The sequence below is a fragment of the Hevea brasiliensis genome, chromosome 13 (genome assembly GCF_030052815.1).
Source record: "Hevea brasiliensis isolate MT/VB/25A 57/8 chromosome 13, ASM3005281v1, whole genome shotgun sequence".
Classification (NCBI taxonomy): Eukaryota; Viridiplantae; Streptophyta; class Magnoliopsida; order Malpighiales; family Euphorbiaceae; genus Hevea; species Hevea brasiliensis.
The window spans coordinates 86,689,747-86,712,020 of record NC_079505.1 but is presented as its reverse complement, the minus strand read 5'-3'; the positions used below and the strand labels follow the sequence as shown (position 1 = coordinate 86,712,020).

Genomic DNA, 22,274 nt, shown 5'->3' with positions numbered 1-22,274 from the left:
GCTGGGTCTAGAAGAGTGGGACAGTGGCGCTTCATCCTCCATCTGTTTCCAATTCTTGAGTTTAGGATTCTGGTTATAGAGTTGAACCTTATTTTCTTGATGAGTTGGGATGGCCAATAAGGTCCTTTTTATTATTATTTGGGCTACAATTGTAACACTTGATGGTAATTAGAATGAACTTTTACAGTCTGAACCTAAGATCTTTTAAATCCTCTCCTTATTTTGGGTATAGACTTTTTTCACAATGATATTACTATTTATTGAAAAAAAAAATTGTAATTATATATATATATATATATATATATATATATATATATATATATATATATATATATATATATATTCAACTTGTTACTTTTTACATCCACTCACATTAATGAGTATAATTTTATAAACATATTATAATAATCGACGATAAATTACTTTCATAAATTCTCAACTACATTTTTCAACATCCCATTATACTTTGTTAGTTTGCCAAGTTCCTTTTTCCATTAAGAAAGAAAAATTCAACTGATGCTAAAAAAGGAAAAAAAGTAGGCTTCGACTGGTCATTGATGATGAGCTAGCCGCAACTGTACACATAAAACTGTAGACCAAATAGAGAGGAAGATCTAGTAGAGCGACGTGTCGTCTTTAGGTAATTGATGAAAAATAGAAAATGGAGAGTGGTCGGAAACGTCAATCATTCGCTGAGTCACTTCCCATCGCTCGCTGCTGATCATGCCAAGTCAGCTCTCTCTCTCTCTCTCTCTCTCTCTCTCTCTCAACCCCTGTCGGTGAAGAGACGAGGCTGAATGGCATCTTGGGCTCCAGATTTTCAGGTAAACGGACTTAAAGAATCCTCATTTTAAAGCGGCTTTATTATTCCTGCTATTGATTCTTCACCTCTGATTATACTTACTAACTTTCATTTTTAAGGATATTTTATCGACTTAAAGCCTTAATAATTTGCTCATTTGCTTGAAAAATTATAGCAATTCAGGGTTTGATTTTGGAGACAATCTGCAAATGGCCATATACAAGTCTTTATTTTGGTTCTTGCTCGAACTCATATATTTGCTATTTCTTTAATTTTTATGTGTTTTTATAGCTTAAATTTCACACCAATTCTAACATTGGTACTTAATGTGTATCAGCAGTGTTAATTAACTTAATTATGTTTCAGCTAGCTTACCCTTGCCAAATTTTTTATGTTTTGACCAGGAAATGGCGTATTTTTCACTTAAGGTTTTATTAAATTCTATTTGTAGCAATATTAACCTAAAAGAATTGTAATTCAAAAAAAAAAAAAAACCTAAAAGAATTGGAGTTCAGTAGCTGTGATGAAATTTTAAGATAAGCTAGTGCCATAGCTGAAATTAAGCTGTGTTTTTATTTGTCCTTTTGCTTATCTATTATTTTCTGAAAGCTTATAGACAACCCTTTCTCCTTTCTGCTTTTCCACCCTAGGTAATTCTGATTGACCATTTGGATGATATCATCTCTAATGGCACAATCTAAAAGTTTGATTCATACAAAACCCCTCGAATTGGGCTTCATTCCTAAAAGAAGAGTTTCACATGGGAAATATGAAATCCTTGTTTCCAGATCATCACGTAGGATTCCCAGTATCTAATCTGTACTGGGGAATGGAGGGCCTCATAGACTAGTTGATATTATCAGAATTGTACCTGAGCTCTCCAGGAACTACTTTCGAAGTCCTTCAAGGAGGGCACTTTTTGTTGGAATATTCTTGTTGGGTGGATTTTATGTGGCACGGACTATCTCTCTATCATTTGGAGCTTTAGGAGTAAATGATGTCATTGCTGCAGTGATGTGTGTTCTTCTGACAGAGTATGTGACAAGGTTTTATTACAGCCGGCCAAAGGTAACCTTCCCCCTTGCCCTTACTCAACAATTTCAAGGTGGGCTTCACTTATGGCCTCTTCATTGATGCATTCAAGCTTGCTAGTTAATTGTTTCATTAGTTGTGGGTTTTCCCACATGTTATATGCTGAAGGTTTTTGGTTCTGTAATGTTCTTTTATTTCACGATTCTATTCTGAATGATATATTTCTCATTCCTTACTGTCTTATGGTTGATGTATGTCCAACCCGCCAAAGCTCTTCTGAGATCATCTTTTTACTTGTTTTTGTCATGTTCTTTGGCTTTCACTTTGAGGAACATCTCCTTTGATTTTGCAAATATATAAAAATTCATTTCTAATCCTCTCTCATTGTGAGATATGTTTAGGAAAATCTCTCATATTTTCTTAAACTATAACTTATTGGCTAAATGGATTCTTAATATCTAATTTGGTTGTTGCTATGTAAAGTGAAAAACTCACTGGCATGAAGGATTTGATAAGAAGAGGTTTGATGCGATATTTCCCTCACATGTTTTGGCACCCAAGAAATATTGTATTGTATTAAGGCCACGCTCAGCTATTCGTGAAGTTTGTTTTGTGATATGGCTTCCGTAGGTTCCATATTATGATTGTTGAGCAACTAACAGCTAAGAATGATGGTGTTATTGTTTCAACTCATAACATGTGGTGCCATCCTGTGATCCACACTGCCCAACCTTTCTTCAGAGATAATGCCTCCATTCAAGCGGTATTGCCATCTTATACTCCAGGCTTATAAATTTTCAATTAAATGGATGCATTGTTGTTTTTTCTTTTTCAAGCCAGACTGGACATGGTTGGTTTAGACTGGGTGCCTTACATAAGGAATTAAAACCTAAATTTGGCAGTTTGCATACGAGACCTTTTATCAGGCATTGTTTATTTATTTGGAATGAAGTTCGGTGCAGTAAAATGAATGACCATAGCATGTAGGGAAGCAATGTTTGCTTTCAGTGACGAGTTTATTCACGTTTCTGACAAATAATGGGAACATGTGAATCCCTCTAGTGATTGGGATAACATTTCATCTGTCATTGATAAGACAATGTTGGATTGTATTGAACTGTAGTTGAAAGACTATGGTGATAATGATGGAAGTTGAATTTATCATAAGCATATGAAGGTTTAACCATGCTTTGAGAGGGCGGATGATGGGCATGAAACTCAAAAATGTATGGAGAGATTTCTTTTCGCAGCTGGCCTAGAGTCTAAAGGAGTTACAAGGAGCATATGTGGTTCTATCTTACCAACTCACCATGTAGATAATCGATGAGGTTTATTTTGCTATACGGTGATTTTTTTTTTTTTTAATAGAGCTCTCTTTATTTTCCATTCAACGAAAGATAAAGGATATTTTATCTTTTTATTTTTAATTTAAAATAATTACGTCTTTTAAACAAAATTTTATCTCCAAATTACTTTTACTCCCCCCTCCTAGATCTACCTCCCTCACAACTCACGGCCCCTCTACCTCTTTTGCGATTCTCATGATCCAGCCACTCAGTCTTAAATATGGGTAGAGGCTGATTTGAAACTAGAATCAGAATGGAAACTGAACCAATTCAATTTTGAAAACTGTTTTGATGATACTCGACTTTGATTCAAATTGAAACCTATTAGTTCAGTTTGATCTCAAAATCAAAATTTTCTATTTAAAAAAATAAAAAATTAAAAAAAAAATCAATTATTGGATTTCATCAAATTAAAATCAGACCGAAAACTGAAATTGAGAGGGATCATGTGATTTTAATTTGGGTTTAAGCATACTCTTTGTTCATCCCTACTTCTTCTCATTTTTTTCTTTTAACATAATATTATTATTTAGTCTTTATATTTTAATAAAATTAATTATTTAATTTTATATTTCAAAAAATATATTATTTAGTTTTTCATTGTTTTTTTTTAATTATTTAATATTTTTATCACTCTTTTCATTAGTTAAAGTAAATCAAACTACTATTTAATTATTTTATTTTAGTTAAATTAATTAATTAGTCCATACATTTTTTAAAAGGAATTAATCAATACTTATAATTTAATTTTATTAATTTTTTATTCCCTCCGGTTATTTTTTATATGCAAACTATTTTGACTCTCTCCCTATTCTCTCTTATCCTATCTTATTTTTCTCTCATGTTTTTTACTTTCTGCACTCATACCCTTCTTCTCTTTGTTATCTCGCTGTATTTTATTTATTTTTTATATAAAATAGTATAAGTTGTTTGTTATTAATCAATCTTTCTAACTCTCCAAGTGTTTAAAGCGATAATTTAAGAAAATTAATTTTTAATAAAAAGTACAAAAATGATGTATAAGAATTCAACAAAATGGTTGAACAATTATTATCAAAAAATAGATTTAATCTCCATAGAACAAAATTTATATTTTTATCTATTCTAATATTTTTTCAAAATATTATATTTTTCAATTAAAATATTTATTTTTCAAGGAGTAAATAATAATATTTTTTAAAATATAAAAATTAACTAATTAATTTTACATAAAAGTATTCAATGTTAATTAGATAAATATAAAATGAATTGAAGAAAATTTAACTGATGAATTAAATAATTTAATAAAATAAAATATAAAAATTAAATAATTAATTTTATTAAAATATAACAACTAAATAATAATTTTCTTTATCTTTCTAAACGACAACCTCTACATCATTTATAAGTATTAATTTTTTTAATGTGCATTGCATGTTTCCGTATTCATTGTATGTATTTGTAATTTAATATTTTTATATATTATCTTTTATTAATTTTTTATATGATATAATATTATTATAATGTATTAATTATTATTATTATAATATAATAATTTTTTTATTTTTCTTGATATTTGTATTGTATATCCACTTATTATTTTTTGATTAAGTTAATGAAAATGAAAGTATATCAATAAAAATAAAAAATTATAGAAGCGAAATTTATAATAAAAAATTTGTTTTTATAATATAATTTTATAATTATAAGTGTTTTATAAACATATAACTTTAACTATTTATTATTTTGTTAGTTTATGAGTGTTAAGTTTATCGAGACTAATTAGGTTTTACTATTTTATAATTTTTATAAAAACATATATAATTAATGTAGAAAACCTAAACTTTTTTCAACACTATTTAAGAATAATAAATTCAATTTAGAATAATTTTATATATAATTAATTTTTTATTTTTAGTTATTTTATTTGATTTTTTAATTTTATTTGATAAAATTAATTATGCACATTAATATCAATAAGTCGTAATATTATTAATTTTTATTTGATATATAATATTTTATATAATTTCATATTTTTTATAATATGAAGAAAATTTTTAAAAATAAGATTGAAAATATATTAATACTAATAAATTACTTATAAATAATAAATTAATAATTAAAATATTATTTTTATATAAAAAATAAAAAAAATAGATGCTAATAGGATAAAAAAAAAACATCGACGTTAATTTATTATTATTTTAATTAAAACAATTACAATAAAAAAAAATATAAAGACAATTATTCAATTTATAGTTAATATTTTATCAAACTAATTTATAACATATTTTTAAATTAAAAATTATATAATTATTTTTTAAAAGTAAACATCAAATTTCAATAAAAGAAATTTTTAAATCCATATAAATAAAAATTCTACTAAATGATACAATACTTATATTTATACAAAAATTGTGACTTTTTTTAATCAAATTATAAATTTATGTTTTTATTTAAATATAAATTTATTAAATTGAAATAATAATTCTATATTTAAAATATGATTCCTAATTTTTTTTTGCTTATTTACTGCTTACCAAGTTAGGATAATATTATAATATTAAAAAATATTAAATTTTTTTTATATATGTATCATTTTAAAATAAAAAAAATCAGTATTATAAATTATAATTATCCTATTAATTATATTAATTTTATGATTAAATTCAAACATAATATATTCAGTTAATTATTAATTTTTAAAATGATATATGTTTATCAATTTAAATATTTTTTTATTATGTATATAATTTATTTTTTTATATTTTATACGTAATTATGTATCATTTAAAATTTTAAAATTCATATAATTTTAATATATATTGTATATTAATTAAATATTTTTTATAAATCAATTAAAATAAATTTTTTTGTCCGATGTTGAATATATATGTCACAACCCAATCTATGGGCCGAACCGACACTAGGACCTGGGCCAGCCTAAAGCCTCTAAGGCCCGTAGTAAGCCTAACTATTCCTTAACCTAACTCTAAGGCCCATTTGGGCCCAATTTCAAGAATTCAACCGAACAAAGTCCGATCATAAAATGAACCATTTAACGGAGAGTTTTTGACTCACCTGACCTGTAAACACAATATATAATAATTTGGGGAGCTCAGCTCACCCTCCACATAATCAAAATGTAATAACTCACATGGGAGCTCAGCTCCCTCATCCAATTCCATCATGCATACAGTTAAAAATTTTACAGATCCAACATAACTTTTATAATACAGGCCCAAAATAAAATAAGTGCTTCTAACACATGCGGAGTCTAAAAATTTAACTCAATTATACAGAATACATTAATTACTATCAATGGACCTGCGAAGAAGAAGAGCAGGTTAGCCACAACAAATAATCCTCCTGTAGCCTGAAAAAATAAATGAACATGAGTAAGCGTTCGACTCAGAGAGTAAAATATCAATTTTAACCATAATCTCTATAGCTATCTAAAGCTAATGCACCTTATGGAGTGAAATATAATATCGTCATAAATTTTATACAAATCACATCAAAAAGGCAAATTGGAGCACTCACACTCCCAACACTGTCAAACAATACAAATATGGGAGCTGATCCCCTATACAGCCCTCTTAATCCAACCTCTGCCAGCGAGTGTCTCTCAAGCCAGACTTTTGCTTAATAAATCAAATACGGGGTCCCAGCGAGTGTTTCTCATGCCGTGTCTACCCCAGAAGACTGGGTCCCAGCGAGTGTCTCTCAAGCCGTGTCTACTCATCCTGTCCATAACCAATACCATATCACATGCACACCACGCACACACACTGCTCCAATTTACCACAAACAACATCCATGGCACTTCAACATTTATGAATGCAATGTAAAATGTGCCTAGTGTTTAACTACATAAATACATATTTATAAGTGATGCATGGGCATGCTTGAACATATAGTAATATCAAAATTACAATTAAAATTAATATTTTACTCACAGACTCAATCGAAGTCACTATGGAGGCTGGGTAGAGGAGGAAGGCTGTCCCGGCTCACCTGATAATTTTTATTACAATTATTTAATACATTTGACTCAATACAAACTAAGAAAAGACCAAAAGTGTCCTAAGTCGTGCTGAAAATCTGGCAAAGTCTCCCCTATACCTAGGACCTACTCAACCTACAAAAGGGTTTAAAACGCACTTCTATATCCATAAACCATACATCCACAACTCAAACACATCACACAGCCCCTCCTGGGCCCATCCAAACAGTCAACAATCATAATATGAAAAATTACAATTTAGTCCTTATAATTAACCCTTTTGCAAAAACTACCCAAATGAGTTCTAAAAACTCTAAAACTTTGCCCCACGGTCTTTAGTAATATTATTACTAAGCTAATGCAAAAGGAATTATAATTTTTTAAGCTACCAAGAATATTCTATGGATTTTTAATCCAATTCAAGCACTAAATAATTAAAAAAAAGTAAGGTTCGGGTTTACCTATGCTAATTCCGACCTCGGGAACGCGCTTGAGATGTTTGACAATGGTGGGGTAGCCAAAATCTTGACCCAATTCCAAGACTTTTTTGGTAGCCTGTCTGTCTTGCCCGATATTTACAGACCTGGGTAACCATTGCATTTCCGCGAATTGAAGGTACCTTCACGAAGCCCATAATATGGGAGTTAGTATATAATTTTTAAGGAATTTTCTAAGCTCATGTAGTGCTCGGAAAAATACTACGAAATTTCGTGGGATCCACCGAAAAATGGTGTCGAAAAATTTTGAAATTTATATTGCCGCGAAGGCCTCGATGAGTGGAGCGCTCCGGTACTCTCGGTTTTTCTCATGGGGTTCAAGGTTTGAGAGAAATTTAGCCCAAAAATCGAAATGAGCTAAAATTTTCAGGACAAAAATTGGGCAAACCGTTCGATGAATTTTGGCGTTCTTAGTGTCTATGGAAAGCTCTCGAGGTGTAGAAGAGTTTTGACACAAGACCTAGTCTGATCGGTGGCCGGATTGGCCGAATTTTGGCCGGGAAGGCAAAGCGACGGGCTGCGCATTAAGGAGGTTTCGCGAGCATTTTCCGGAGGCCTAGAGAGTCGGTCAGCGGCGGGGAGGGGCTGGGGCATTGGCAGCGCGGCGAGAGGAGGTGAGAGGAGAGAGAAAATGAGAGAGGAAGGAGGAGTGTCGGGCGCGCGCGCGAAGAAGGAAGAAAAGAGAAATGGCCGGTCCGATTCGATCGGTCCGATCTGCTCCTGTTCGATTCGGCCGGTCTGATTCAGGATATAAATTTTTGAATTTTTACTCTGTATTGGGACCAAAAACGAAGCCCAAAAATTTTGAAAAAATTCTAGAAAACTCAGAAAAACTCATAGAGTCTAAATATATTTTTAGTTTTTCCATGTAGTCTTTAAATTAATTTTTAAAAATCATCAAAGTCTTATATTTTAGGAAAATCGAACCTGATTTCCAAAATCCAAAAAATTTCAAATAATTTCCTAAAATTTAAATAAAATAAAATATTAATATTTATCCACAAAATAATAAATTTAAAAATTAGAGGTGTTACATTCTTCTCTCCTTGCAAAAAATTCATCTTTGAATTTTACACAAGGTAGAATAAAGTACAAAATTACATATTGAATAGATAAAGATACTTGCTACGCATGTCTCGCTCTAACTCCCAGGTGCACTTTTCCACTGACTGGCTTCTCTACAAAACCTTAACCATATCTTAGCTGCCTCACTTTGTAGTCCACTATGACTACAGGTTGCTCCTCAAACGTCAAGTCTTCTTTCAGCTCTACTACATCTGATTGTAACACATGAAAAAGATCAGGTATGTATTTCTTGAGCATGGAGATGTGAAATACAGGATGAACATAAGAAAGGTTGGGTGGTAGCTCCAACTGACAAGCAACTACTCCAACTCTATCAGTAACCTCAAAAGGTCCAATATGACGAGGTGCCAACTTGCCCTTCTTTCAAAATCTCATGACTCCCTTCATCGGAGAAACCTTCAGGAATACGTAATCGCCCATTGCAAACTCCACATCCCTCCGTCTGGGATCTGCATAACTTTTATGCCTACTGAAAGCTGTTTTAATCATTCCCTGAGTAAAGGAACCATCTCTGAAGTGTACTACACTAGGTCTATATCATAAACCCTCGCTTCTCCCATTTCCGTCCAACATAGAGGAGACCTACACTTTCTGCCATATAATGCCTCATAGGGTGCCATCCCTATGCTAGAATGATAATTGTTGTTATAGGCAAACTCCATCAAGGGTAGCTGATCATCCCATTGACCTCCAAAATCCAAAACACACATGCGAAGCATGTCTTCCAGTGTTTGGATTATCCTTTCAGACTGCCTGTCTGTCTAAGGGTGGAAAGTAGTACTAAAGTTCAACTGTGTGCCAAGTGCCTCCTGCAACTTCCTCCAAAACTGAAAAGTGAACTAGAGCCCTCTGTCAAATATTATGGAAGCAGGAACTCCATGCAATCTGACTATTTCTCGAATATAGAGCCGGGCATACTGTGCAATACTATGTAGTCTTCACAGGCAAGAAATGAGCTGATTTAGTCAAACGGTCTACAATTACCCATATCGAATCATATCCCCGCGTGGTACCCAGTCACAAAATCCATAGTAATCATTTCCCACTTCCATTATGGGATAGGAAGCTCTTGCAGCTTCCCCGACGGCCTTTGCTATTCAAACTTTACCTTCTGACAAGTCAAGCACTTGGACACAAAGTCTGCTATGTCTCTCTTCATGCCATTCCACTAATAGGTATCTTTCACATCATGGTGCATTTTGGTGGAGCTTGGGTGGACATTGTATAGTGTATAGTGCGCCTCTCGCATGATTTCATTTCTGAGATTGTCCACGTCGGGCACACATATCCTGGAACCTTGCATAAAGGCGTTATCATTGGCAAATCCAAACTCACCACCTTTACCTTACTGTACTTTTTCTATGATCTTCATCAATTGTTGGTCTCTGTGCTGGGAAACTCTGACTCTATCTCACATGTCTGGTCTCACTGAAAAATGGGCCAATAATAGCCCCTCATCTAAAAGATCTAAGATCAGACCTTGATCCATCAGCTCATGTACTTCCTGAATCAACGGTCTCTTTTCCGTTGATATGTGCGCCAAGCTACTAGGAGATTTTCTACTCAAAGCATCTGCTACTACATTGGCCTTCCCAGGGTGGTACTGGATGGTACAATCATAGTCCTTCAGAAACTTCATCCATCTCCTCTGTATCAAATTTAAATCCCTCTGTTAGAAGATGTACTTCAAACTCTTGTGGTCAGTGTATATCTCGCACACTTCACCATACAGGTAGTGTCTCCAGATCTTTAGTACAAAGACTACAGTCGCCATTTTCAAATCATGGGTGGAGTAGTTCTGCTCATGCCTCTTTAACTGCCTTGAAGTATAAGTCACTACTTTTCCATTCTGCATCAAAACACACCCTAAGCCAACTCTGGAGGCATCACAGTACACGGTTTATCCTTCGCCACTCATCAGTAATGTCACAATCATCTGTCCAAATGAATGGAACATTCTTCCGAGTTAACTTAGTCAGGAGAGCTGCTATTCTGGAAAAATCCTGCACAAAATGCCTATAGTAGCCAGCTAGGCCCAGAAAACTTCGCACCTCAGTGACTGTTGTAGGCCTAAGCCAATCAGTTACAACCTCAATTTTCTTGGGATTCACTTGAATGCCTTCACTAGAAACCATGTGTCCCAAGAATGAGATGCTTTCTAGCCAAAATTCACATTTTGAAAATTTGGCATATAGCTGGTGCTCCCTCAAAGTCTGCAACACCATCCTCAAATGCCACACATGTTCTTCCTCGGTCCGAGAGTATACCAAAATGTCATCTATGAATACGATGACAAAACGGTCTAGGAATGGCTTGAACACCCTGTTCATCAAGTCTATGAAGGCCGTCAATGCATTAGTGAGTCCAAAAGACATCGCCAAGAACTCATAATGGCCATATCTTGTCCTGAATGTTGTCTTGGACACATCCTCATTCCTAATTCTCAATTGATGGTAGCCTGATCGTAGGTCTATTTTGGAAAAGAATCTAGCCCCTTGGAGCTGATCAAACAGATAATCGATCCGAGGAAGTGGATACTTGTTCTTCACAGTCACCTTGTTCAGATGTCTATAATCAATACACAACCTCAAGGACCCATATTTCTTTCTCACGAATAGAACATGAGCGCCCCAGGGTGAAGTGCTCGGACGTATGAAACCCTTGTCCAAAAGCTCCTATAGTTGCTCCTTTAGCTCTTTCAATTCTGCTGGTGCCATCCTGTAAGGCGGCATTGATATGGGGTTTGTACCCGGCACAACATCAATGCAGAACTCTATTTCCCTTTCTGGTGGCAACCCTGGAAGCTCCTCAGGGAAAACATCCATGAATTCTCTGACAACATGAACATTTTCCATATTGACACCTTCTACAAATGTATCTCTCACCAATGCCAAATACCCTTGACATCCACGCCTCAACATTTTTCTAGCACTAATTACTGATACCAAATTATATGGAGCCACGCTCCTGTCACCATCAAAGCTAAACTCTTCCACACCAGGTATGTGGAAATACATCTTTTTTTTCCTGCAGTCTAAAGTGGCATAATGAGTTGCCAACCAATCAATTTCCAAAATTACATCGAAATCCATTACTGGTAGAGGAACCAAGTTTGTTGGGAGGATTCTTCCATCCACTACAACTGGGCTACCTGAAAAAACCATGTCTATGTCTATATTATCACTAAGCGGGGTAGCTATAGACAAAGGGCATTCTAAAGTTGTAGGGTTTCTACCCAATCTCATGGTAAAAACTGGAGAGATAAATGAGTGCGTAGCACCCGGATCTATCAAAACATGAGCCTTATAGGAACAGATTAGAAGAATACCTGCCACAACTGCATTGGAAGCCTGAGCATCCTAGTGGGTCAGGGTGAAAACTCGAGCTTGACCCCTACCCTGCATTGCAGAATCCTGATATTGACTTCTACCTCCTGATCTACCTCTAAATCCATGTCCTCCTTGTCCTCGGCCCTGTTGGCCACTAAATTGACTGTCTGCCATGCTGGAAGCACCAGGATACAACTGAAGAGGAACATTTGCAACAGAACCCTATGATCCCATCTGTGGCTCACTGAACACTGGACATTCTCTAGCAAAGTAACCTTGCTGGCCACATCGGAAACGTACTCCTAAACCCATCATACAAGGTCCTGAATATCCTCTTCCACACTGTGCGCAAGGTGCAAAGAAGGATCCTGAACCAGACCCAGAACTGCTATAATCCGAACTGTGATCCCTGCTGGATCCGCACCCTGGTCTGAATCCTCGAGATTTGTGTTTAAAAGCACCATTCTTGTTGCTTCTACCTCTTCCTCTGTAGTGACTTTGGCTGCCACTATCCGTGGTACCCGTGTAGGGAACACCTGAAGAACCTTCTGCTCTATTCTTCTTTGCTCTTCCACTGTCATCTCCTGTATAGCTAATCTCAATCTGTCGGGCTTGATCAACTACCATATCAAAAGACTAATCAGACATAATGGCCAGGTTTGCATACCTCCTGTCTAGCCCCTTTAGGAACTTTTTTACCTTCATGCTTTCTGTAGCCACTGCTGTAGGGGCATACCTGCTCAGTTCCAGAAATTCTGTAGCATATTCATCTACAGATCTGCCATTCTGCCTTAAGGCCTTGAAGGCCCACTGCTTTTGATCTCTGAAGCTTTCTGGCACAAACTTGTTGATAAACAGTTCCACAAACTGAGTCCAAGACAAACCTTCAATCCGAGGTAGTACGTAGTCTGTCATCCACTGTCTTGGCACTGGCCCCAATAAATGCTGCACACACTCTATAAGCCTCCTATCAGTCAACTGTAACCCCATTCCTGCCTGTTTGCAGGAATCCAAAATTGATAAGTATCGTCTGATACATCATAAGTACCAGGCACCAACTTCTTGAAATTAATTATTTGTTTATAAGGTTCCCCTCTTGGTGCGGTGGGCTGCTGTTGTTGGGGAGGGTGGACCATATACTGTGTCATTATATCGATGGTTCTTTGCAATCCGGCTAAGGTAGTTGCCATTGGGTTCATGGGACCCTGAGTCATAAAAGACTGATCCTGAACTGGTGGCAGCTACTCTTTTACTTGAGCAGCTCTAGGCCTCCTACCTCGCCTCCTCGGGGCAGGCGCCTCATCCTGTGCCGACACCTCGTCAGGTATATCCGGTTCTGGTGCAGTGACAGCTCTTCTGCTTCTACGTATTTTCCTAAAATTCAGCAGCATTAGCCCATAAAAATTCAAAATGGCATGTTACACAGCTCTAGAGACCTATATTTACACACAATTATATAAAAGCAGAAACTAGAAATAAAAATGACAATGCAAGACGAATATGGACCCTATTCTCTGCATGTGACTCCTATTAGACTCTTCCTAACACTTTAGACAATTATTCCCTATGAATCTGGAGCTTAAGCTCTCATACCACATTTTGTTACAATCCAACCTATGGGCTGGACCGGCACTAGGACCTAGGCCAACCTAAAGCCCCCGAGGCCTGTATTAAGCCTAACTATTCCTCAATCCAACTCTAAGACCCATTTGAGCCTAATTTCAAGAATTCAATGGAACAGAGTCCGACCATAAAATAGACCATTTAACGGGGAGTTTTTGACTCGCCCGACCTGTAAACATAATATATAATAATTTGGGGAGCTTAGCTCACCCTCCACATAATCAAAATGTAATAACTCACATGGGAGCTCTGCTCCCTCGTCCAATCCCATCATGCATACAGTTAAAAATTTTACAATTCCAACATAATTTTTATAATACAAATCCAAAATAAAATAAGTGCTTCTAACACATGCGGAGTCTAAAAATTTAACTCAATTATACAGAATACATTAATTACTATCAATGGACCTGCGAAGAAGAAAAGCAGGTAAGCCATAATAAATAATTCTCCTATAGCCTACAAAAATAGATGAATAGGAGTGAGCGCTTGACTCAGAGAGTAAAATATCAATTTTAACCATAATCTCTATAGCTATCTAAAGCTAATACACCATGTAGAGTGAAATGCAACATCATCATAAATTTCATACAAATCACATCCAAAAGGCAAATTGGAGACCCAACACTGTCAAACAATACATATACGGGAGCTGATCCCCTATACAGCCCTCTTAATCCAACCTCTGCCAGCGAGTGTCTCTCAAGCTGGACTTTCGCTTAATAAATCAAATATGGGGTCCCAACAAGTGTCTCTCAAGCCATGTCTATCCCGTAGGACTAGGTCCCAGCGAGTGTTTCTCAAGCCGTGTCCACCCGTCCTGTCCATAACCAATACCAGATCACACGCACGCCACGCACGCACACTGCTCCAATTTACCACAAACATCATCCATGATACTTCAACATTTATGAATGCAATGTAAAACGTGCCTAGTGTTTAACTATATAGATACATATTTTTAAGTGATGCATGGGCATACTTGAATATATAGTAATATCGAAAGTATAATTAAAATTAGTATTTTACTCACAGACTCAACTGAAGTTACTGTGGTGGCTGGGCGACGGAGGAAGGCTGTCCCGGCTCACCTGATAATTTTTATTATAATTATTTAATATATTTGACTCAATATAAACTAAGAAAAGACCAAAGATGTTCTAAGTCGTGACGAAAATCTGGCAAAGTCTCCCGTATACCTAAGACCTATCCAACCTGTAAAAGGGCTTAAAACGTACTTCTATATCCACAAACCATACACCCACAACTCAATTACATCACACAGCCCCTCTTGGGCCCATCCAAACAGTGAGCAATCATAATATGAAAAATTACAGTTTAGTCCTTATAATTAACCCTTCTACAAAAACTACCCAAATGAGCTCTAAAAATTCTAAAACTTCACCCCGCGGTCCTTAACAATATTATTAAGCTAATGCAAAAGGAATTATAATTTTTTAAGCTACCACGAATATTCTATGGATTTTTAATCCAATTCAAGCACTAAATAATTAAGAAAAAGTAAGATTCGGGTTTATTTATGCCGATTCCGACCTCGGGAATGCGCTCGGGACATCCGACAATGGTGGGATAGCCAAAATCTCGACCCAATTCCAAGACTTTTTTGGTAGCTTGTCTGTCTGGCCCGATATTTACAAACTCGGGCAACCGTTGAATTTTCGCCAATTGAAGGTACCTACACGAAGCCCACAACACGGGGGTTAGTATATAATTTTTACAGAATTTTCTAAACTCATTTAGTACTCGAAAAAATACTACGAAGTTTCGTAGGACCCATCGAAAAACGGTGTCAAAATATTTTGAAATTTATATTGCCACAAAGCTCTCGACGAGTGGAGCGCTCCGGTACTCTTGGTTTTCTTGTGGGGTTTACGGTTTGTGAGAAATTTAGCCCAATAATCGAAATGGACTTAAACTTCTCGGACAAAAATTGGGTAAATCGCTTGATGGATTTTGGTGTTCTTGCTGTCTATGGAAAGCTCTCAAGGTGTAGAAGAGTTTTGACACAAGACTCGGTCCGATCGGTAGCTAGATTGGCCGGATTTTGACCGGGAAGGCGAAGCGGTGCGTTACGCGTTGGGGAGGTTTCGCGCTCGTTTTCCGGCGGCCTGGAGCATCGGGCGGCTGTGAAAAAGGGCTGGGGCGGTGGCGGCACGGCGAGAGGAGGTGAGAGGAGAGAGAAAACGGGAGAGAAAGGAGGAGTGTCGGGCTCGCGCGTAAGGAAGGAAGAAAAGTGAAATGGCCGGTCCGATTCGATCGGTCTGATCCGGTCCAGTTTGATTCGGCCGGTCCGATTCAGGATACAAAATTTTAAATTTTTACTCTACCTTGGGATCGAAAACGAGGCCTAAAAATTCTAAAAAATTTTTATAAAACTTAGAAAAATTCATAGAGTCTAAATATATTTTTAATTTTACCACGTGGTTTTTAAATTAATTTTTAAAAATCATTAAAGTATTATATTTTAGGAAAATCGAACTCGATTTCTAAAATTCGAAAGATTTCAAACAATTTCTTAAAATTTAAATAAAATAAAAATATTAATATTTATCCATAAAATAATAAATTTAAAAATTAAGGGTGTTATAAAAAAAAAAAAAATATATATATATATATATATATATATATATATATATAACTTATCAATTAGTATTATTTACATAAGATTTATAAATTTAATTTTAATTAGAATAATATTAATGAAATAATTAAAAATTTTAGAAATATATATAATTAAGAAAAACATAAATTTATTTTATATGAAATATTTTTTAATAAACTTATAAGAAATTAAATTAAATTAAAATTTTAAAAACATTAATAAAAGAATTAATGTGTTTAGCTGGTAAAAATTTTTTTTCATGTTTTTTTATGCAAGTTAAAAAATAATTATATTAAAATAATTTTATATAAATAATGATAAGATAAAGATAAAAATTTATTTGGATTTATTTAAAAAGTTATTTATATAAATAAAATATCTTTTTATTTTTGTAAATAATATAAATCATGAATATATTTTTATAAAATTTTATTTAAAATTATATTATAATAATATTTAATTAGGTGGACTTTAAATATAAGAAGGAATAAAAATTTTAGATTTATATAAATTTTAAAATTATATAGATAATTAAATTTTAAATTATAAAAAAATTTAAAATTAGATAAATTATAAAATTAAATTAAATATTAAAAATATAATTATAAATATTATAATTAATAAAAAATAATTTAATCAAAATTAATGTTTTTTTTACATATTTATGTATTACATAGAGAAAGTCCCGCACCAAAAGTGCACTGAATAATAATATTCTCTTACACTCTGTTTGTAAAATTTTTTAGGTGAAAAGGAAAATAAAGAATCAAAATAAAAAGGATTTTTTTTGTTATTTTTTTATTTTTATTTGAATAAAAAGAAAAAAAAATGAAGAGAGAAAAGAAAAATATGATAACTTTATAATTTTATCACATATATTTAAAAATAAAACTTTAAAAAAGAGATAACATTATAATTTTAATAAATAATCCCACATTTTTATTATTTTTTCTATAAATTAAAAAAATAAAAAAATAAATATTACTTTTCCTCCCATCATAATTTTTTCTCCATTTTTAAATAAAAAAAATATTAATTTCAATTTATTTCTCTTTATCTATTTATTTTTTATTTTTTATTTTTTCATATGCAACCAGAGTGTCGATTTCATGCGCAGCAAGAGCCCCAAAGCAACCCTCGATTGCACAACACCGGCGGCTACGATTAGCCGATTGGGATACAAGGGACGAGGGAGCAAGGGGTCATTATAAAACCGGACAAGGGCATTATCGTAATATAGATGTCGTCGTATATCTGACGCGTTCTTGCCCCGGTCCGAGTCCCGAATTCCATTCCTTAATGGTTCTCTTAACGCAGAAGAAGCTACCAAATCAAACACGCACTGTCTTATTAGGGTTTCTAATCCCTAAACCTTGATCCAATTTAACCAGAAACTAGCACACATCTTTCTAGACAAGAGAGGGGAACTCCGCACGCCGACAAAAAGAGAGGTCTTCACTAGCTTTTCATGATCGGATTCGATTCTAACATCCAGTTCGTTAAACTTCCAGCAAAAGAGAATTTTTCGGAGTTTTAGATTGCATCTATTGTTATATTGCTTTAATCGATGGATTTAGACGCTCAGGGAGGCAACAGTCGCGTGTTCCATAGACTCGGCGCTCAGCCAGCGAACGACGCCAGGCAGCAAAAGGTCTGCCACCATTGGCGGGCAGGCAGGTGCAGCCGCTACCCATGCCCATATCTTCACAGAGAATTGCCGCCCCCACCGCCTGCCGGTTCTAACGGCAATGCTTCTAAGCGTGGATTTTCTAATGATTCGGGATTTTCCGGGCCATCTGGGACACGGAGAAGTGGCAATTTTAGTAACGCGTCGTCTTGGGGACGAGTTGGGAATAATACGATTTTAAGGAAGACTGAGAAAGTGTGTAATTATTGGGTTCAAGGTAAATGTAGTTTTGGTGACAAGTGCAGGTTCTTGCATTCGTGGAGTTTGGGTGAGAGTTTTTCGTTATTGACGCAGCTTGACGGTCACCAGAAGGTATGTTGGACTGTTTCGTATTTGGTTGTTGATTATCAGAAAAACGAGATAGAAATATCTCAATTGTTAGTTTGTGCTTTTTTTCTATTGATCAAAATAAAAATTTTTCATAAGCAGGTAGTAACTGGAATTGCTTTGCCATCTGGGTCAGATAAGCTTTACACGGGGAGTAATGATGAAACCGTAAGGGTTTGGGATTGCCATTCTGGCCAGGTTGCTTTATTTAGTTCTTATTTTTAAATTTTCGTTAATTTGATGTAGGCATGTGACAATTCCCCACCAAAACAAGAAATTTTTACGTTTTTAAAGTTATCAATTCTTTTGGCACATCATGAGAAGGACAGTGTGTTTCTGATGGACTTGAAATGAAGTGTGTGACTGTTTAAATATTGTTCTTCTACTGAATGAATAACATTGAAGTTAATGCTCATCTTTAAATTTGGTTTAAAAAGTGAGACACTGGAGGAAAATTGTTTCACAGTTTCAATATTTCTTCTGCTAAAGTATGCAGTTTTTAACTAAACGGCAAAACTATGTCTTCCCCTTACTATATGGGACTCGGGGTTTAATTGTAGTTCTTAATTAAATGGCAAAACCTTTGCCTTACCTTGCTATCTGGGTTTAATTATAGCATTCCTAAAGTCTAGTAAGCAGGGTCATTTATGAATTATGATGGTTTGGCTGTGTTCTTTTGCAGTGTATGGGCGTGATTCAGCTTGGAGGGGAGGTTGGTTGCATGATCAATGAAGATCCTTGGATTTTTGTTGGTGTACCAAATGTTGTTAAGGTTGGGCACAGGCAAAATACCTTCAGTTTCTCGTATTATCATGATATGTTTTCTCATCATTCTTGGCTATCATAGAATACGGTTGCAGAATTTTATTTCATAGTAGATACATTATCTTAGTTGTGTATAGAATGGTTTTGTGCCATAGAATTGGATCTAAGATGATAATTTTGCAGGCATGGAATACACAAACTAACATTGATCTAAGCCTTACTGGACCTGCTGGACAAGTTTATGCTCTGGTTGTGGGTAATGACTTGCTCTTTGCTGGTACGCAGGTAATCTCTTCATGTAAAAGTAGATTGTTCTTAAAATTTAATTTATTCTCAAGTTCTTGCTATATGAAGTCAATCAAATAAATTGAAGGAAAAATATGTCTTGCTTTGCTTATGGAGGATTTCCATCTTATGAATTATGCTCTGTGTTTTATGTTTGACTGCAAGCAGCATTGTGTTTGCAGCTTATATTTGTTAAAGGCCATGTGTTAGCTTATATGGCTGACTATCAGACTTTATGCTCATGGAATGAACATATTGTCTTTACCTGTATCATTTCTATTGTGCAGGATGGGGCGATATTAGCATGGAAATTTAATGCAGTTACTTTTAACTTTGAACCTGCTGCGTCACTTACAGGTCACACCGTTGCAGTTGTTTCACTAGTTGTTGGAGCTAATAGACTCTATTCTGGTTCAATGGATCATTCTATAAGGGTAAGTTGGTGGTTTCAGCATTTTAGTTTCCCATTCAAGTTACATATTTAATGTAAAATCTTTTGTGCTCATTAGAAACATTATGAACAATTTCTAACATTTTCCTTTATATTCTTTTCTACTTTTCTTTTTTTAATAGTTACTTATTCTTGTCCTTCCTTCTAGGTCTGGAACCTTGAAACTTTGCAGTGCGTACAAACGCTAACTGAGCATTCTTCAGTTGTTATGTCTGTTCTTTGTTGGGATCGGTTTCTTTTGTCATGTTCATTGGACCAAACAATAAAGGTTTGTGCATATTATGTTCATATGATGCTTTTTTTTTTTTTTGGCATTGGATGATATTAATTAGTTTTGCCTATTTGTTTGTTTGTTTGTTTAGGTGTGGGCTGCTACAGAAAGTGGGAACTTGGAAGTAACATACACTCACAAAGAAGAGCATGTGGGTTATTCAATTTCATATTATCTGTCATGCAAATAGAATTTTGATTTGTGATGTCAGGTTAATCATTTGATCGGAAACTAGTTGTTGAACATGTTTATGAATTTGATTTTGGTCTTAATGTCAAATGCTGGGTGCTTGTTCCTTGTTCCTTTATAAAGTGGATCATATCAAAGTGCAAGTTTTTGAATGTCATAATGTCATATGAGTGGATATTCGAGTTTATGCATTATCTTAAATTCGTAATTAATTGATGTGGTCTTTAATGGTATATGACCTGAAGAAGGGGTTATGAGGAGCAAATGAAAGTTCTTTTGGTGTGCACCTATTGGTCTAGTTTAGTGGTAGGTACCTATCTCAGCTTGGCCACATTTCCAAGTTTGAGTCTCTTCTCCCCTACTTTGTTAATACTGAAGTGTATAATCAGATTAAAGTGAATCTTGAATTTTGATAACATTAAAACCTGACAGTTGTTCAATGTCCTTTCTAGGTGTTAAAAGTTTTTAATGTTGTGTACTCTATTGATTCAAATGCTTTCTTCTCAGATATCCATTAGTTTATATTTGGTTATAGGTTGTGGTATGGGGATTCATGGCTTCAAACTTTTTAGTTGCTGCTTGGCATTCTACTCATGCTTCAGTAATTATACTAGTTCTCAAATGGATATTAATGACTGTTGGATTCCTGTTGTGTGCTTCTACAAAGATGGTTTATGACAGGCTAACCAAAATGGCTTATTTATGTGGTAACCTGGATTTAGGTAGTATCTTTTGAAGGCATATTGCATTTGGTGTCTTGATGACGGTTGTTGATTGTTAAAACATTACCTGCTGCAGGGCCTGCTTACCCTCTGTGGGATGCTTGATTTCGAAGGCAAGCCAGTCCTGCTGTGCTCTTGTAATGATAATTCAGTCCGCCTATTAGATTTACCATCGTAAGGCTTTAGCAATTATTTTGCTATTCGATTACTGTAGTTCTGAATTTCTTTGTTCTTTAGTATCTATAAACTTTATATCTCTATTTGGGTTTTTACAATGCTCACTATTTTATATGCTTTCATTTGATTTTTCCTATTTTATCAATTAGGTTTTCAGAAAGGGGTAAAATCTATGCTAAACAGGAGATTCGTGCCATTCAGACTGGTCCTGGGGGCTTGTTTTTCACTGGTGACGGAACTGGTCAAGTGAGAGTGTGGAAGTGTGTAGATGAACCAGCTACCACCGCCTGATGACCATTTTAAGTGTCATCTGTGGATTTTCCGTTCTTTGGTTATTCAAATTTATTCTTTTCTCAGGATCTCTTGTGACGTAATTCTGAGGAAAGGAGTAACAAGCAGAAAAATGCGAGTCTTGCTTTCCTAGAGTCAGCTTGTGCCTTGGTAATTATTATGGAAGAAGAGTTTGATGGCTCATTTCGAAGTTTGTAACAGTGGAGACAGCTCTCCAGTCTTCACCGAACTAAACTTGTATTCATATCATTTACTGCACTCGATCAATATATGTTCGTTATGTTAATGTACTCATTCCTGGCCTTTACGTGCATTATGTCAGTATGAATATGGGATTTGATGTTGTTGCTCCTATTTCAGCCTCCAGTGTAGCCCACCAATGAATAAAATTTTCAATTATCAGCTTCCTCTTTCTTCGTACAGATATGTATTATCTTTTATCGGGCCTGTATTATAGTTCTTGGATTTTGGCGAGCAGCTCATTAAAGATTAAATAAATCTCCATGAATTAGCGAGTATGTGTATGTGGTGTGTGATAAAGTAAGTGTAGTCGTTTAATTCAGGCAAAGTAGAATTTCATTTATATTAATGATTGTTTTCTTTTTTAAGCTTTATGTGCGGCTTGACAGTCTTCCTGGGTTGGGAGAGAGCTAAGACCGGTTATGCCATGGTGAGTTGACTCGGACCTTTATTTGGCTTGGGTGCCTATTTTAGTTTACTTGGTATTTGCTGCCGACTTTGGGTGTCAGAAACAAAAGTGTAGGCAGTTCAGGGGGCTCTATTAAG

At 34.8% G+C, this 22,274-nt stretch overlaps 1 protein-coding gene and 1 pseudogene across 3 annotated transcripts; both read left to right on the top strand.

Annotated features, from left to right (window-relative positions):
• The first annotated feature begins 404 nt into the window (after nt 1-404).
• On the top strand, nt 405-2,064 carry LOC110672780 (uncharacterized; annotated as a pseudogene).
• A 15,483-nt stretch (nt 2,065-17,547) lies between these two features.
• On the top strand, nt 17,548-21,893 carry LOC110632991 (zinc finger CCCH domain-containing protein 48). Of its 3 annotated transcripts, none has more exons than XM_021781412.2 (9): nt 17,548-18,322; nt 18,440-18,535; nt 19,020-19,109; nt 19,286-19,387; nt 19,675-19,821; nt 19,987-20,106; nt 20,201-20,260; nt 21,097-21,194; nt 21,347-21,893. In XM_021781412.2, the coding sequence occupies exons 1-9, from the start codon at nt 17,891-17,893 to the stop codon at nt 21,486-21,488; spliced, it is 1,287 nt and encodes a 428-aa protein (XP_021637104.2). In that variant the 5' UTR covers nt 17,548-17,890; the 3' UTR covers nt 21,489-21,893. The 3 variants fall into 3 exon arrangements, with proteins under 3 accessions (XP_021637104.2, XP_057988686.1, XP_021637105.2); XM_058132703.1 differs by having other exon boundaries at nt 17,573-18,322; nt 19,286-19,379; nt 19,745-19,821; XM_021781413.2 differs by having other exon boundaries at nt 17,574-18,322; nt 18,440-18,505.
• The last annotated feature ends 381 nt before the right edge of the window (nt 21,894-22,274 follow it).

What these genes read in the sequence shown, in the direction of transcription:
- LOC110632991 (XM_021781412.2), top strand. Translation starts at nt 17,891, where the DNA reads ATGGATTTAGACGCTCAGGGAGGCAACAGTCGCGTGTTCCATAGACTC. An exon ending in TGCTCTTTGCTGGTACGCAG is followed by an intron (nt 19,388 to 19,674) that starts GTAATCTCTTCA and finishes TCTATTGTGCAG; the next exon opens with GATGGGGCGATATTAGCATG. An exon ending in ACACTCACAAAGAAGAGCAT is followed by an intron (nt 20,261 to 21,096) that starts GTGGGTTATTCA and finishes TACCTGCTGCAG; the next exon opens with GGCCTGCTTACCCTCTGTGG.